At 36.8% G+C, this 16,627-nt stretch overlaps 1 protein-coding gene and 1 pseudogene across 1 annotated transcript in view; one reads left to right on the plus strand and one right to left on the minus strand.

The window, feature by feature from the left end:
• The window catches only part of LOC116011925 (rhodanese-like domain-containing protein 14, chloroplastic), a 2,486-nt gene extending 1,164 nt beyond the window's left edge, over positions 1-1,322 (plus strand). The window contains exons 2-6 of the mRNA XM_031251358.1: positions 12-253; positions 355-494; positions 647-785; positions 880-982; positions 1,073-1,322. Of these exons, the coding sequence (XP_031107218.1) occupies positions 46-253; positions 355-494; positions 647-785; positions 880-982; positions 1,073-1,187 (705 nt within the window). The 5' untranslated portion in view covers positions 12-45 and the 3' untranslated portion in view covers positions 1,188-1,322. The remainder of the gene's footprint in view (positions 1-11; positions 254-354; positions 495-646; positions 786-879; positions 983-1,072) is intronic.
• Positions 1,323-1,665: 343 nt separating this feature from the next.
• LOC116011924 lies at positions 1,666-5,690 on the minus strand (annotated as a pseudogene).
• Between the last annotated feature and the right edge of the window lie 10,937 nt (positions 5,691-16,627).

Genomic DNA, 16,627 nt, shown 5'->3' on the forward strand with positions numbered 1-16,627 from the left:
TTTTTTTTTTTTTTTTTTTTTTTCTGAAATTGCTTCCAATTCCATATGGCTGCCCTTACGCCCGGCTCATCTTCTTCAGCTCTGCACCATAATTTTCAGCGTAGTATATCACATAGCTACACTTCAATTATGGTAAAGGAATCAAAGGTTACCACCACCACCTGTACCAGAAAGAGCAGGAGGCTGTCTTTCAGCTCCATGCCTGCTACTCTCAACATTAGATGTGCAGCAACCAAGCCTGCCAAAACACCAGGTAATAAAAATAAGTAATCTCTAATACACGAAATAACTTCAGCATAAATTTGAGCTCTTGATTACATTTAATTTGGATGGAATATATATATATACATATAGCTGAAGAAGACTGGTCAATTAAGAGAGCAAAACTTCTTGAGAAAAGGGTAAGGAGTGTAGATGCAAAGGAAGCATTTAGACTTCAGAAAGAAAACAATTTTGTGATTCTTGACGTACGCCCAGAAGCAGAGTTCAACGAGGTAAGTCAAATCTAGCTAGCTTACACATATTCTCATCTAATTGTGAATGCATAACACCGGTTAACATGATCACACAATGTAACATAACTCAGAATTGAAATACCTTCTACTCATCTAAGCTCTAATTCTGGCTAGCTGGCTTTTATATATAGGCTCACCCACCAGGAGCTGTGAATGTCCAAATATATAGGCTAATCAAGGAGTGGACAGCTTGGGACATTGCTAGACGAGCAGCATTTGCCTTTTTTGGCATATTCCAAGGAACAGAAGAAAATCCCGAGTTTCTTCAAAGTAAATACTCCCCGGCCTACACATTCACTATCTCCATTTTACTTCCACCTTAGCATCCTTGTGTTTCTAACTATCCATTTCACATTGCAAGCAGCTGTGGAATCTAAAATAGATAAGAATGCCAAAATCATAGTAGCTTGCTCATCTGGAGGTACAATGAAGCCAACACAAAATCTTCCAGAAGGCCAGCAGTCAAGGTTCCCTTCCCCATTCTCCCTACTTCTTAGGTTCGATTCTGTTCAATTTTTTCCTTCCTCATTGCTAATTGCTCCTACTATCTGGTGTAGGTCACTCATTGCAGCCTATGTGCTAGTTCTCAATGGTTATACCAATGTTTACCACTTGGAAGGAGGGCTCTATACCTGGTATAAGGAAGGATTACCTACAGTTTCTGAAGAATGAAAGCTCGGTCGGTCTGTTAACCTATGTAAGATCATGCTACCACAAATGTGTTCCTTGTATAGAGATGATTTTTCATTAGACATAGATCAACAAGAAACACTTTGGCTTTTTCCCCAAATATTCCATCTTGCTACCTGTGTGTGTGCACTAATAAAAACACCAAAATAATCTGCAAATCAAGAGCTATATAATGACTGCAACAATAAGGAAAAGGGTTTTTACAAGGAAAATATATATGTTTAAATTTGTGAACTAAAGGTTTAGACATGCCAAATGAATTATAATTTTATCAGATTTACAAATGATCCCAAATAAAGCATACAGCTCCAATATTCTATTGACAGTTTAAAAGTTTTTAAAAATAAAAGAAAAAAATGTCTTATAGCAAACCTTAATACTCAAGAAAATCAGTGCAAGTAGTTCAAACAAAAATAAGACAGCCAAAATTTAAATTCAACTAAATACCATAGCTTAGAACTCTATTTATGTAAAAAATAAAATTGAGGAAAGTGTAATATTTTGTCCCTATCATCAATTGCAACTAGAGTATTCACCAGGGTAGACCCGAAATGCCAATAGGCCTACGAGCACCAGTCTACTGTAAGCCAATGGGTTGACAATTATCAACTGCGAAACAAAATTTGACTTGATTGCTCAACCCAACAATTAATAATTATAAGAATACCCTATAAGTGACGCATTTCATATCTTCCATGGATAAGAAGCACACAACCCCAGTGAAGGTTGAACCAACTTTGCTTTGAGTTTGACTAATCAAAAGGTGGTGAAGTACTTCTTAAGAGTGTTCAGGTACATTTACCAGCAATTGTGTTCAGGACTCTAGAGAAGCTCTTGCCATGTAAAGAGCACCTTCATAAGTTTTATTTGCTCCAATGAAACCACTCATATGCACAAAGATACAACCAGGGATGCCAGCAACAGAAGTCAGTTCTTCATCAGCCAACCCCCTCCAAGTAGAAGGTAGTGGTTTTCGACTTTCAAATTTATCAGGTGAAACTGCTACCGCCTGCAAACGCCAATTTTCACTCCTGTCATCCTATAAGATAGATTAAGACAAGAAGATTAGGCCTAATGAGCAATAGCAAATCGAGAGACTGAAATTCACAAGCATTTCAAATTTATAATGGCTTTATCATCATAGGGTGAAAAGGAAACCTTTGTTGGGGACGGGTCGAGAAGCGGTTCGCCAGTTCCCCATGAACTAGGTTGTAAATAATTTAAATAAAGTATTTGCGATCTTTTTAAAGACTGTTGAAGCAGATAGGATTTTCTTTTAACATGTTTTCTCCCATGTTATACTGGAGAATTATTAAACTAAGTCTTAAATTTTAATTTATTGTAATGTGCACGAGTCATGTTTCTTTTAGAATAAGCACTACCATGCTCCACTAAGGAGATTGTTGTCTTTAGACATATTAGAGTAACACTAGCCCCTAGGCATGGAGTCCTTTACAATTAATTTCTTTCAAGGTGTAGAGAGGCAGCTGTAGAATTTGAAATTTAATAATGATAAATGGGCCAATAAATATATAGGACTTTATTTGAAGAAGATGATTGTTGAATTAATTATTTTAATTATCACTAGTAGGACTAACATTTGGTTTATTTGGTCTAATTGAAATTGCCCAACCAATCCAATTTCTTAGTTAAAATCATGTGGATAGTGGATTTTAATTGTCTCAAATGGTTGATAGCTGATTGGTTTAGCTGATAGTTGATTATGCTAGTTGTTTTGACCAGCTAAGAGTATTAGCTGTGGATAGTTTTGATCCCACATTGAAAAGCTAAATAGGGGCGTTGAGCTCCTCAATAAGAGAAGTTCAAGTGTTCAACGCCCATCATCCCACATCGGATGGGCAACAAAAGTGGAGCCCAAAACTTCTTTATAAAAGGAGACTTGGGTTCCTTCAGAGAAATAGTTAGAATTCTTTTTTTTTTTTAATTAAAGAGAGAATTTCTTTCCCCAATACACTAATCCCAAATGTTGCTTAAAGAAGCATTTTGGATTTCAGGTTTGGAGCAAAACATTGCTCCAAATTGCTAATTTACCAAACAAGCTTATTAGCGTTTTGACGTAATGGTTGATTAGCCAAAATTTTGGTTGATCAGTCATTTACCAAACACCCTCATAATCTTTTTTGGCTTTTGGCTAAGGATGGTGCATTGATGATATCTTGAGCTTAGGGTTTAAATCGAATTAAACCACATGTTAAAATTTAAGTTATTGAATTTAAATATGTGATAGAATTGTGAACTTGGACTTGATAGTGACATTTGGGATAAATCTTCATATTAATTCAAATATTTATTATTTAATTTGAACATAATGTGCAAAGAGTTTGAAAATACCTAGGGGGTGTCGGAATGTTAGACTTATGTGTTTGTTTAAAATTGAGGTATGTAATATAAACATATTTGATTGAGGGTTATCTTTTATGTTATAATAGTAGTTTTACTTAAATACCATTAACATATTTTCATATATTTCAATAAACTTCAAAATTAAAATAAATAAATAAGGAAATGGTAAAATATATAAGTAAATGATTTAAAATTAATTAACTAACACACATGCAATAAGCTAACATTCTCTCCAAAAATATTAAATCAAGATTCCTAAGGAAGTGAAGGCCCTTGTCTAGTTGTTTTGAGAATAATTCTTGTTATAATCTGAATTCTTGTTCCTATCTCAAACGTTGCAGCCCAATATCAGTTGGTGTTTAGCCTAAGGATAACCTATCATGCCACCATGAAAAAGTTTTTTTTTTTTTAAACAAAAAAAAAAGGGGCAAAGCTGAACTAATATGTACCTGGTAAATCACATATTTGATTGAAGGATTAATCTTCATTTCCACCTCAAGCTCAAATATATGAAGTTTCCACTGCCATAATATAAATAAAGTACAGTCAAGAGTTTTTAGGGATGAATTATTTCATTAAAAATAAATTTTAAATATAGATGATTAGATGTATAATGAATGAAAAAAATATATATCACAGGGAGAGCTTTCATGATTTCCCACTCACAGGGCAAGGTCTAGTCAGCACCATGATTTCCCCTGAAGAATCAATATATTCCCTTGCTACAAGACAGTCCTTGACAACTGATCTTGCTGGCAACCATGATTTCGCATAGAAATGAATACACTACAAGAGAAACTTTGAAGCTTTAATTCATAATCACATCTTACTTAAGGCCACGTATAAAAAATAACATAAAATCTTACTTAAGGACATCTGCTTTGAACTCCAAAAGTATCATAGCAATAAAACTTCTACAAGCCAGTAAACTATGAAATCGGTTTGTGAGAATAATACCTCCAGAAATTCTCTCCCAGCTAAAGTCATTGCACTTTGAAAGGCTTTATCCTCTTTCTTCGGTGACTGATCAGGATCAATCCAGTCCAGATTCAGTTTTCCCACTCTTGATGACAGGCTAGTATTATTTACATATCTTGGAGGCTGATCTATATCATATTGGTTGATTCCATTATCTACAGCATCAACTGCCTATTAAAACACCCATTGTAATAAATGAACATAGGCTCACAAATATGTAGGAACAATTACACAAGTCAGGTCCAAGAATTATGGATTCAGGTGCAACTCAGCAAAAATATAAATGTAAAATTGTGCACCAAAGCTTTAGTTATAAATACAAGAACCCCATTCAGAGTCAAAGAAGACAGACAGTATAGAACTGAGGTATACCTCTATAAAGTTCTTATAGACAGCCAAAAATAATCTATGAACATCTGGATGTTCTTCATGAAGCTGAACTTCCTTTGCTACTATCTCTGTTCCATAGTGCTAGACACGTTAAAAGAACAAATTTAAAAAGTTATAATTCAACTTTACAATCACTTATTTAGCTGCAAACATATATTGAATCTTTTTAACACAAGCAAAGAATTATTTGAGAAAAGTTGAAAATTATCTGAAAATAGTAAGGCACCTTATATACAAGGCCTGCGCTGCTCAGTTTAGTTGTAAAGCCATGGCCGAAAACTTCATTAAAACCTTTCTGATGATGATCGTACCGGTCTCTGCTTGAATCATACATTCCCCAACATCAACTAACGCATCGAGCTCATTCAGAATCTTCAAACGTTTCAAATTATTTTTCTCAAATCTTCCATAGTAATCAATCCCAACGCTTGAACGTAAACATACAAGGCAAAATCATACTATACCTGAGAGTCGCGAGTTCGAATAATTTGGGCGTTCGAGAACTTGCTCGTGAGGCGAATCATAAAGCAGGCGAGAGCTTCGTCGCAGTGGAAGCTACCATTGTGAGTTCCTATTCTCTTCGGCGGTGCGGCGGCTGCGGCAGCAACAGAAGAGGAATAAACCCTGGAATTGCCGAGATAAATGGATTTTCCGGTGAAATTGTGGTGGCGCCAGAGCCTCTGGGTCCACACTCCGAAACCTGCAAGCATTTCTCTGCCGTTTCTAAATCCTATCTCGCAATAAAGCAAACGAACTTCTCGTAGCAGTTGAAGTTCGTTTCCCGGGCATCGCTAACTTCAATTTTATTCGTTAAAGTGTTAAACTGTGAAATGTGCGATGAACGACCCAGTTGTGACCCGATTAGCAATGGGCTTCTGGATAACCTGTCTTGGTAGGGTTGCTAAAGACGAGTAGACGACGGTCTGTTTCCTATGGATTCAGCACGGCCCAACCATGTGTTTTATACTTGGGTTATATAATTAAAGAATAATGCTACTTGCCCCTAAAAAATTTTCCTCATAATATTTTCTTGACATGACATTCTTTGATCGGTTATTTTATGTTTTTATTTTTATTCAAAGTTAGTTGAGTCAATTAATTTATGGCACCCAATAATTATAAGATGGGTCACACTTGTGTGAGACTGTCTCACGGATTCTTATTCGTGAGACGGGTCGGGTCGGGTCAAAGCACCATGCAAATGTCATACTTATATATGCAAATCTCACACTTATATGCTCAAATATAACACTAATCAAAAATACAATTTTTGTTACTTATAAGAGAAAAAGTAATACATTTTTCATAATAAGTAATGTTTCAAGTGCCTCTCACTTATAAGGGCAAATATAATACTTTTGAGGAAAAATGTAATACTTTTTAAATCGAAATGTAAAAGTATTGTATTTTCCCTTAAAAGTATTATATTTACCCTAATAAGTAACAAAAATTTTATTCCTGATTAGTATTACATTTGAGCATATAAGTATGACATTTGTGTATATAAGTGGTGCATTCGCATCTTGACTCGACCCGACCCGACTCGTCTCATGGTGAGACGGTCTCACACAAGTTTTTGCCTTATAAGATATGTTAGTGAGAGAATTTAGAAAGGATAAGAAGAATTTTCCATAATTAAAATATTTCTATCACTTTCAATACTATTTTTAAAACCAATTAGAGGCAATCTCAACCAAGTTAGTTAGACTATTGTTTTGATAATCATAGGGGATAAAGTATAAATAAGCCATCGACACAACTGCAGTATCTTTTTCAACACAACTGCAGTATCCGTTCAACACAAGTGCAGTATCAGCCATGACCATGGTCTACAATGCATTGTAGATCATGGTCCACACTATAATTTGCCCCCCAACACGGCTCCCCTTATGGATTTTTTTAACAATAATTATCTCTTTTATAATACTAATAATAATATTATAATTTGCTGGTCAAACTCATTAACATAATCTGCTATGCTTGCCGCTGATACAAACCATTAACTGTTAACCCCTAACTGTTGCCAAACAAGTTGGTATTATAGAAAAAAAAAATGTTTGCAACATTAAAGAAGCATTAAAAGAAGTGGGTAATGGGTGAGGCGTCCCAGGCTGCAATTGGTATAGTGAAACAGTAGTCAGCATGCAAGAGTCAAATAAACTGACCTTACAGCATCACTATCAGTATCAATTATCAAACATCAAAGTCAATGACCTAGCTTCCAGTAAGGCCTAAAGGCCATTAATGGTTTCCTTCCCTGGCCTTCACTTGCCTTCTCTTGTCTTATCTCACATTCTGATCCTCAACTGCATGCCATGACTTTACTTATGGTTCCCAACTTGCCATTCTTTTGTCACAATAGCACCAAATTCCATCAGCTGCCATTCTTTATTATTATTATTATTAGGAAAAATTGTATTTTTGCCATTAAAGTTATAAGATAATTATAGAATTCGTATCTAAGTATTGATCTTACTCACTTTTCGTCCCTAAACTAACTTCTTGTGCTCATTTTTTGTTCCTAAGTTAATTTCTTTTGCTCAGTTTTCATCCATAATGTTTTGTTAGTAAATAGACGAAAAGTGCAACGCTAATAGCTTAGCGACGAAAAGTGCAAATTTTCCTTATTATTATTATTTTTTTGAAATACCTTATTATTATTATTATTATTATTATTATTATATTTGACCCATCTTCAAGAAATGTTCAAAAGGTCCAACATGCTCATGGACGTCTAATTTTTACCATTTCTAATTTCTAAGGTTGAAGTTTGAGACCATCAATAGTCATAGACCACTAGAAGGTATACTTGGTTTATGTATGATTCAAAGACATTGAAAATTGTAATATAGTTTTCAATTCCATAATAATATAATTACTATTGGGTCAATCAATAGTTATATTATGACAGGCGAGGCTTGTCATCCTGAAAGTCTTACTTCAGTATCAGGAGTCAGGACGGGGTTCAATGCGCAAAGTATACAGACAAACAATATTATGAACATAAAACAATGTAATTTTGGACCAGGGTGAAACTTAATACTCTCTCTGTCCTATTTTATCTGCCCTACTTATTATTCATTGGTCAAACAAACTCTTCTTTGGATATTTTCTTTATTAATTTTACTTATTTTTAAATTTAATTTTTTGTATTTAATAGTACTTTTAATGTAGTTTCTAAATATATAAATTTTGTATATTAATAATAAACTTAATATTATGAAAAATTGAATTAAAATAACTTCAGTCAAGTTTCGTTAATCGAATTACGGAGAGAGTATAATTTATTTGGGTTAATAACTTAATATACTAAGCTAGCAGCTCGAGGATTTAATGAAGGATCAATAAATATTGTCCAATTCAAGACTACCGGAAGGTCTAGTTTGCCATAGCTAATATTTTAGTTGACTAAAATAATATTGGTGGATAGTAGTTATGGAATAATAAAGTGTCAAATTATGCAAATTGGTCGGAAGAGGTTACTTAACAACAAATATAGTGATTGATAAAGCCGAAAGGAACCACATAAAGGCCCTGTTTAGTAAATGGTTGTTGGCTGATTGGGTTGGCTGTTTGGGTTAGAAGGTATGATTTGTTGATAATATTAGCTGATTGTAGAAAGTTATTTGATAAATTAGCTGTTAGTTGATAGCTTTTTGGTATAATTTCTTTTCTCAAAAAGCTAATTGAAAATGCTGCTTTGAGTAGCCTTTTGAATTTTAGCATTTTGGATTTGCAAAAAGCTTATTAACCAAACAACTAATAGTGGTCAAATAAGCCAAAATTGGCTGATAAGCTGATTATTTACCAAATAGGGCCAAAATAATTAACAAATTTAAAGTTAATAAAAAAAAAGAAATTAATATATCTCATTTAGGTAACATTCTGGTCTATTACAAAATTGCATTCAAACTTTCTCGAGCTAGTTATCTTCACATACTCTCATACCTTTGCGCAGGCTCCCTTTGTGTTCTTTATATATATATATATATATATATATATATATATATATATATATATATATTTTTGAGTTAATTCTATTTTTGTCTTAGGTTTATAGGTGGTAATTCATTTTTAGTCTTTTTTATTAGAACAAACATCCACGTTTGGTCCTAGTATTATTGTGGCATAATCATTATTAGTCCTTTATTAATAAAACAGTTCTAATGTCGTTAAATACGAAGACATTTCAGTCTTCAATTATGATTTTTTTCAAAAAATAAACATACAAATATAGTAAGGTCAACTCAATTTGTATAAAAATGACCGAAATGCCTTTGTATATAAAGATATTTCAATGATTTTGTTGACGGAAGACAAAAAATTGTCATGCCACAATAATACTAGGACCAAATGTGGATGCTCTAATAAAAAGGACTAAAAGTAGACTGTCACTTATAAATCTAGGACCAAAAATGGAATTAACTTTTTTTTTTAATTGTTGTTGTTAGTTATTGTAGCAATGTACTTATATGTACTTTAAGCCTTCGGTGAAAAAAATGAGTACGCCTGGTGAGGAACATGATCAACTTGAGCGGAGCACGACGAAGACGAAGACATCAATGAAATCTCCCATGGGAGATGTTCCATTGATCAGGGACAGTGACTTAACTGAGTCAACGGGTAAAGTTGTGCATATGGGTTCATTTTCTTTTAAATAAGTAGTGGTAAACGAGGTATCAGAAAGCATGCAACGGCCGGAAGAAATTGATCTAATCTCTAAGGATGAGGAGGCGGAAGCCGATGACAGTGTGGATGGTAGATGTCCGGTCATCAGGCTTACGAAGGAGGAAAAAGTGTGTTTTGCGAAGCAAATGGAAACAAACCCTAATTGTGAAGGTGATGGGCAGGAGCGTTGGCTATGGCTACCTTCTCAAGAGGCTCATATCATTATGGCGCCCGAAGGCAAGAATGGAACTGGTGACCATTGATAACGGGTATTTCATAGCAAAGTTTGCGTCCGTGGATGACTATGAGTTTGCGAAGTATAGGAGGCCATAGAGGGTTATTGATCACTACCTTATTGTTAAAGAATGGATCCCGAACTTTGACCCTTTCATAGATAAAACTGAGAGCATGATTTGTGGATTCGTTTCCCATGCCTACCAGCTGAGTACTTTGACTATAAGTTCTTGATGTGTGTTGGGGAAAAAATTGGCCGACCGATCAATATAGATACTGCAACTAGTTTGGTCTCAAGGGCTAGCTTGCCAGGGTCTATGTGGAGGTGGACATCACGAAACCACTACTTTCCAAGTTTAAGCTATGGAGAAGGACTCGTCCTATAGTGTATGAAGGCATACACCTCGTCTGCTTCAAGTGTGGGATATATGGGCACAATGTCGACGAATGCAGTTTGCATTAGAAAGGAGAACGCACTCACGATTCGAACATGAAGCAGTATAGAGAGAATCAGCTAGAAAAGTCTCTTGGTGCCGGTAACGGCTACATGGATGGAAGCAAAGGAAATGAGAGAGTTTCTATAGAACCTACCTTAATTAGGCCGGAAGTCATGCAAGATTTCAGGGCATGGATGATAGCTTCAAAGCCTAAAAGAAATTATATGAGAAATTAGGGAAAGGGCCAAGGAGGGAAAGGTGATGGAAGAAAAGATTAGCAAGGGAATGGAAAAGGAAAGGATATCAACACGCAATATGGCTCCAGGTTCACAAACCTTGCCGAAGATATTAACGAATGAGAGGATGAGGCTGTTGAGGAAATTTCACGTGCACAGGATAAGAGCAACATCTAGGCCTAAAGCCCAAAGGCTTCGGGCCAGGCGAAAGGAAAAAGGCTGATAGCCCAAGTCTCGGAGAAGAAAATCCTCGGTAATAATGCTCATGGGTTGCATAGGAGACAACATGAGGCTGGGGAGTCAAGCACAAAGAAGTAGCCTAGCAAGAACTCCATCGTGAGACAGGCCAACCAAGCGTGGGAAACTAATGAACATACGTTGGTTATGGGAGACAAGAATGGTTCGAAAACTATCCAAATATTCGACAGAGAGACCGGGGTGGAAGATCGAGGGTAGCCTGGCGGGGATGGAATTGCTTTTCGAGCACCACGGCGACCCACCAGACTTCTTGTCTAGGGACGTCCCGGGGCTGACGGACCTGGAGGGCGCTGTGGAGGCCTTGGTTGAGGCTGGCTCTAGTGTGATGGAGATGGAGTCTTGAGTTGTCTCCGTTGTCCCGTGTCTGGTTTGTTTTTGCACCTCTCTGTTTGTGCGTTTGTTGTTTTTGGCTTTTGGTTTCTGGTGTTGTTGCTTTTCTGTTTTGTTGGTTTGTTTGTTGCGCTTGTATGCTTTCTTTTTGTGTTTTGTTTGCTTCATTTTTGTTTAGTTTTCCCCATGAAGGTTATCACTTGGAATTGTTAAGGAGTAACGTCTAGGAGTTTTTTTACAGCTACGAAATGGCTGTTTAAGAAACAACGCCGGATATCTTCTGTTTATTGGAAACCAAGACTTCCAGTCTAACACGGATAAAATATGCCTTAAGTTAGGTTTTGAGAAATGGGCGAGAATCGAAGCTCTTAGGTTTAGTAGAGGAATTTGGATTCTCTCGACATGTGACTTATATGTTGAGATCCTCAACTCTCATCCTCAGTTCGTGCACATGGCCATTAGAGAAACATCCAGGCGTGGTTGGAATTTCGCGGTGGTTTATGGTAGTCCTATTCTTCATATCCGCCGACGTCTCTAAAACTAGTTAAGCAGAAATAAAGTACAGGTTAGCAACCCTTGACTGATTGCAGGTGACTTTAACGTTGTGGTGAGTAATGATGAAATTTCAAACCCCAACAATCCGAGGTCTCACAGAAACGACGATTTTAAAAATTAGATTTTCAAGAAGGCCCTGGTTGATCTTGGTTTTTCAAGTTAGAAGTTTACCTAGAAACGGGGTAGAGACGAAGAGAACTTTAAGGGTGCCAAACTGGACCGTGCCTTGTGTTCTATTGATTAGAAGAAATTAATGGGGGTTACGAGTGCGGTTTATCTCACATCTCTATGTTCGGATCACTATCCTATTATGATTGAACCGGATAAAGATTCGAATAGAGGCCATAAGACGTTCTAGGAAAACGGAACATGGATGACACAGTGTGGAATAATTAAAGATAATATGGCATTGAAGTTTAGGGAATGGAACCGCAAAGACTTTGGTAATATTCATCACAAGAAAAATAAGTTGTTGATGCACCTAGAAGGGATTCAAAGATAGTTGGATCACGCGAACCACTCTGGTTTAATTAAACTAGAAAAGAAAATTAGAAAGGATTTGGAAGAAGTTCTGCTCTAGGAAGAAATTCTATGGTTCCAACAAGCTAGGGAAGATTGGATAGCCTCCGGGGATCGAAACACCAAATTCTATCATGCTGCCACCAAGAGCAAGAGGTCAAGGAAAGGTATGCACAACTTCATGGATGGAGAAGGAAATCCCATGACAGATGAGAATCAAATCGAGAGGGCTATCTAGGCGTATTTCACAGCCATCTTCACCAAGGATGTGGAGGCAGATATCACTTGCGTTCCGAATGGCAAATTCCCTATATTATGCGGTGGTGACTGGAATATTTTCAATGTGGCATTCACCATGGAGGAGATTTGATCGACCCTCTTTGATATGAACCCACTCAAAGCCCCGAGGATTGATGGCTTTCATGCCTTTTTTTTATTAGAAAGCGTGGCGGGTTGTAGGGCAGTCTATGTTCAAGCAAGCTGATCTATTCTTGAAATCTGGCACGATCGAAGAGGGTACCAACGACACCTTGATTGCCCTCATCCCGAAGAATAACTTCCTCACCAGTGTGAGTCAGTATCGCCCGATTAGCCTTTGTAATGTTATTTACAAAATAATCACAAAAGCTATGGCTAACCGTATAAAACCCATTTTGAGAAAAATAATTGGACATGAACAAGGTAGTTTTGTGCCGAGCAAGTAGATCCTATGATAAGCTTAATTGGAATTTCATTCGAGACACCCTAAAGGATGTGGGTATGAACAACGAGTGGACGAGAAACATCATGGCTTGCGTTGAGTCCCCTAGAATGAAAGTTTTATGGAATAGTAAACAACTAGACCAGATTGTGCCCTCTCGGGGTATCTACTAAGGGGATGTTATATCCCCGTACTTATTTGTTTTGTGTATGGAGCGCCTAAGCCACACCAGGTATGGCCCTTTGCTTACTCATTTATTTTTTGCTCTCCAGGTATGGCCCTTTGCTTACTCATTTATTTTTTGCTGACGATTTAGTTCTGTTTAGCATGGCTTTGCAGGACCAAATCATTGTCATTAAGCATTGCCTTGATAACTTTAGTCGAGCGTCTGGGTAACGAGTTAGTTTGAATAAATCTCAAATTTTCTTCTCCAAGAATGAGGACATGGAGGAGGTTCAAAGGATTGCCTCTATTGCGGGCATTCATGCTTCAACCAATCTTGGCAAGTATCTCGGAGTTCCAACATTCCATGGCAGAGTTACCAACAATCTTTTTAGCCTAATGTTGGAGAAGATTGATGATAGGTTGAATGGCTAGAGGACTAAATTCTTTACATTAGTTGGGAGATAGGTGTTAGCTCAGCAGACTAATGAGTGCATTTTTAATACTTTATTTCTTAATGTTTGGCTTAATAATTTGTTATTAATTATTCATATTTTTACTTAATTTTATTAAATTATTGCATTTTTATTTATATTATATTTTTGTAATAATTCTTATAATAATACTAATAATAGTAGTTTAGTTGTATTTGGTCAATATGAAGTATTAATAAGCGTGGGGAATTTTATATGGATTCTAATTTATTACTCCGTATGCATTTGAATATTAATAATAAAAGAATTATTCTGCGAAGCCCTTTGTGCGGCAAACAAAAAGCCAGTAAACAACAATCGTGCGGAAGAGGAGACCTGAAAGCTTCCATTGGCTATGTCTAGCGATTTTGGGGACGAAGCTCAAAGAAGCAGTTGGCCTGAATAGTACAAAAAGAGGGACATAATGTAGACGAAGGTATCAATTTACCCTGGACCAATTCTGGTTCGGTGGATGTCGATAGCAGAATTTTCCTTCGGCACTACTGGCAGTGGTGCGGCGATTTTCGAGTCGCAGACTTCGTTTCTTCTCCTACAGAAAATCTCAATTTCTAGGCGCTTTCTAGCAGCATTTTAATTCGGCAACAGTGGCTTCGTAATTTTGTTTGCCAATTTCAATTTGATTGCAAAATTCTTTCAATTTGGTAGCAAATCGAGGCAGTAGCAATTATCCTATGTGGCAGCAACAAATTAATTAGTCAACGTTTCATTCTCTTTATTTTATGCATTATTGTTAATTTATTTTGTGATCTATGTTGAAGAATGAAACTTTGTAATTTGCTTGCTGTTAATCCCATGATGCACTCCTAGTTAATTAGCTGAGGAACATGATTAAGTTATCATGAAAGTTTCGTATTAATTTATGGTTTCAATTGCTAATCAATTAAGTTTTGTATTTTCATCGTTTTCTTTGTGATTAATTATGTTAGAGGGTGACCTACTTTAGCATGATATAATTAAACTGATTTGAAGGAATTTGTAGAGTAAACATCACGCCTATTAATTCCATGCTCTGAAAGATAAATGAGTAGATAATTTGATTGTTTTATCAAGTTGTTTATTTGGTTCTAAACCGGGTATTCCGTAGTTCTTTTGAGCTTAGTGGGTTTTAATCGTTCGAATAAATGTCTTAAGCATATGAATGATTAAAGCACGTGCTTTACTTTGAACGTCATACGTAGTAATCATATTAAAGAAAAGAACGAACCCATAATTTGATTGACAAGTTGAACTAATCTGCAGAACTAGTAGTGCTAATGAGCTCATGTTCCTAGGCTCTTCTAATTTGATTGTTATTTTTTTTTCCTGTTGGTAACTAAATCATATGCTATCTCATTCTTCTTGATATTTATTTTTTTAACTTCCTAAATTTTGTCCGTTATTATTATTATTATTACTATTTTTGCAACATTTCACTCAATTATTTCTTTAGTTGTCAAATTGCATTGTTACAATTCCCTATGGGTACGACGCTTGCTATTGCACACTATCACCACAATTGATTCGTGCACTTGACAAGAAAATTTGCAGGTTTATATGGGGGAACCCCTGAGACTCGCAAATGTCACCTCGTGTGCTGGGAGGATGTTACCAAACCCAAGAATGCTGGCGGTCTAGACATTAGATCATCCAAGGATATGAATCTAGCGTTTATGGCTAAGTTTGGTTGGCATCTCATCACTAATAATGATAGCTTGTAGGTTAATGTTATGAAAGAATATGCTCATAGAAAAATATGCATGGACACCATTATGCCTAAATAGGGATGCTGGAATGCTTGGAAATGTATTGTTGTTGCCCTCCCCATCATCCAAAAGGGCACCAGATTTAATGTTAATGATGGGAGAAATACCCGATTTTGGGAGGATACATGGGTGCATGTGAAGCCAATTGCCATGATCATTTCAGACCATGCAAACATCTGTAACAATAAAAGCATAGTCGTGAAATACTGGGATAACAATAGAGGATGAAAATGAGAACTGCTGCCTAACATCCCAGAGAGCATTAAACGTCACTTGGAACTCATTACTTTGCAAGATGGTGGAGGCGACGATAAAGTCTATTGGAGACCAAAAGCAACTGGTAAGTTTTCCATAACCTTTGCGTATTCTTTAATTAAGAATTATGAGACTAACATGCAGGGCCGGGTATGGAGTAAATTATGGAAGATGAAAGTCCCCAACAAAATCAAGACTTTCCTTTGGATTGCGCTCCATGACCGGATACTGGGAAATGCAAAGAGGAAAAGGAGAGGTCTCACAGTGGAATGTAGCTGTGACATCTATCCTAGAACCATGGAATCGGTTGACCACATTCTTAGGAAATGCTCGAGAGCTACGGAGGTTTGGATAGCTTTGGCGACTAGAGAGGAACGAAGGGCCTGAACTCATTTTGATTTCAAAAGTTGGATCGTGGCTAACATCACTAAGGAAGAAGGCAGTGAAGAGGACAAAGAGTGGCCCCGTCTATTTGCCATCATTGTTTGGCGGCTTTGGAGATGGAGAAATGATCGAGTCTTTAACGGGAATGAAGCGGATGTTCGAAATAAGATTATCTGGATCAAGGAAGCCAAGGAGGAAGTCTGCCGAGCATTCTTCCATCAGGATAGCGGTAGGAGTATGGCAAGGATGAACAGAGTTATGCGGCTTCGATGGAAAGCTTTCGTCGACCACCGTTACACAATTAATGTGGATGGAAGTGTCAAAACGGGGCTGAATAAGGCTAGCTTCTGTGGGGTTGTGCGGAATGACAAGGGTGAGTGGCTAGAAGTTATCATGGGTAGAACGTTGTTCAGTGAAACTAGAGGATTACGATCCGTGTGATTTACCGGGAACAAAGCAAGGTGGCAGATTCCCTTGCTTTGTTGGGTGCACTCCAATTCGACGACGAAAGGAATATTGTTGGTATCTGCCCATTTACCGGGAACAAAACAAGGTGGCAGATTCCCTTGCTTCGTTGGGTGCACTCCAATTCGACGACGAAAGGAATATTGTTGGTATCTGCCCATTTACCGGGAACAAAACAAGGTGGCAGATTCCCTTGCTTCGTTGGGTGCACTCCAATTCGACGACGAAAGGAATATTGTTGGTATCTGCCC

The sequence above is a fragment of the Ipomoea triloba genome, chromosome 3 (assembly GCF_003576645.1).
Source record: "Ipomoea triloba cultivar NCNSP0323 chromosome 3, ASM357664v1".
NCBI classification, from domain to species: Eukaryota; Viridiplantae; Streptophyta; class Magnoliopsida; order Solanales; family Convolvulaceae; genus Ipomoea; species Ipomoea triloba.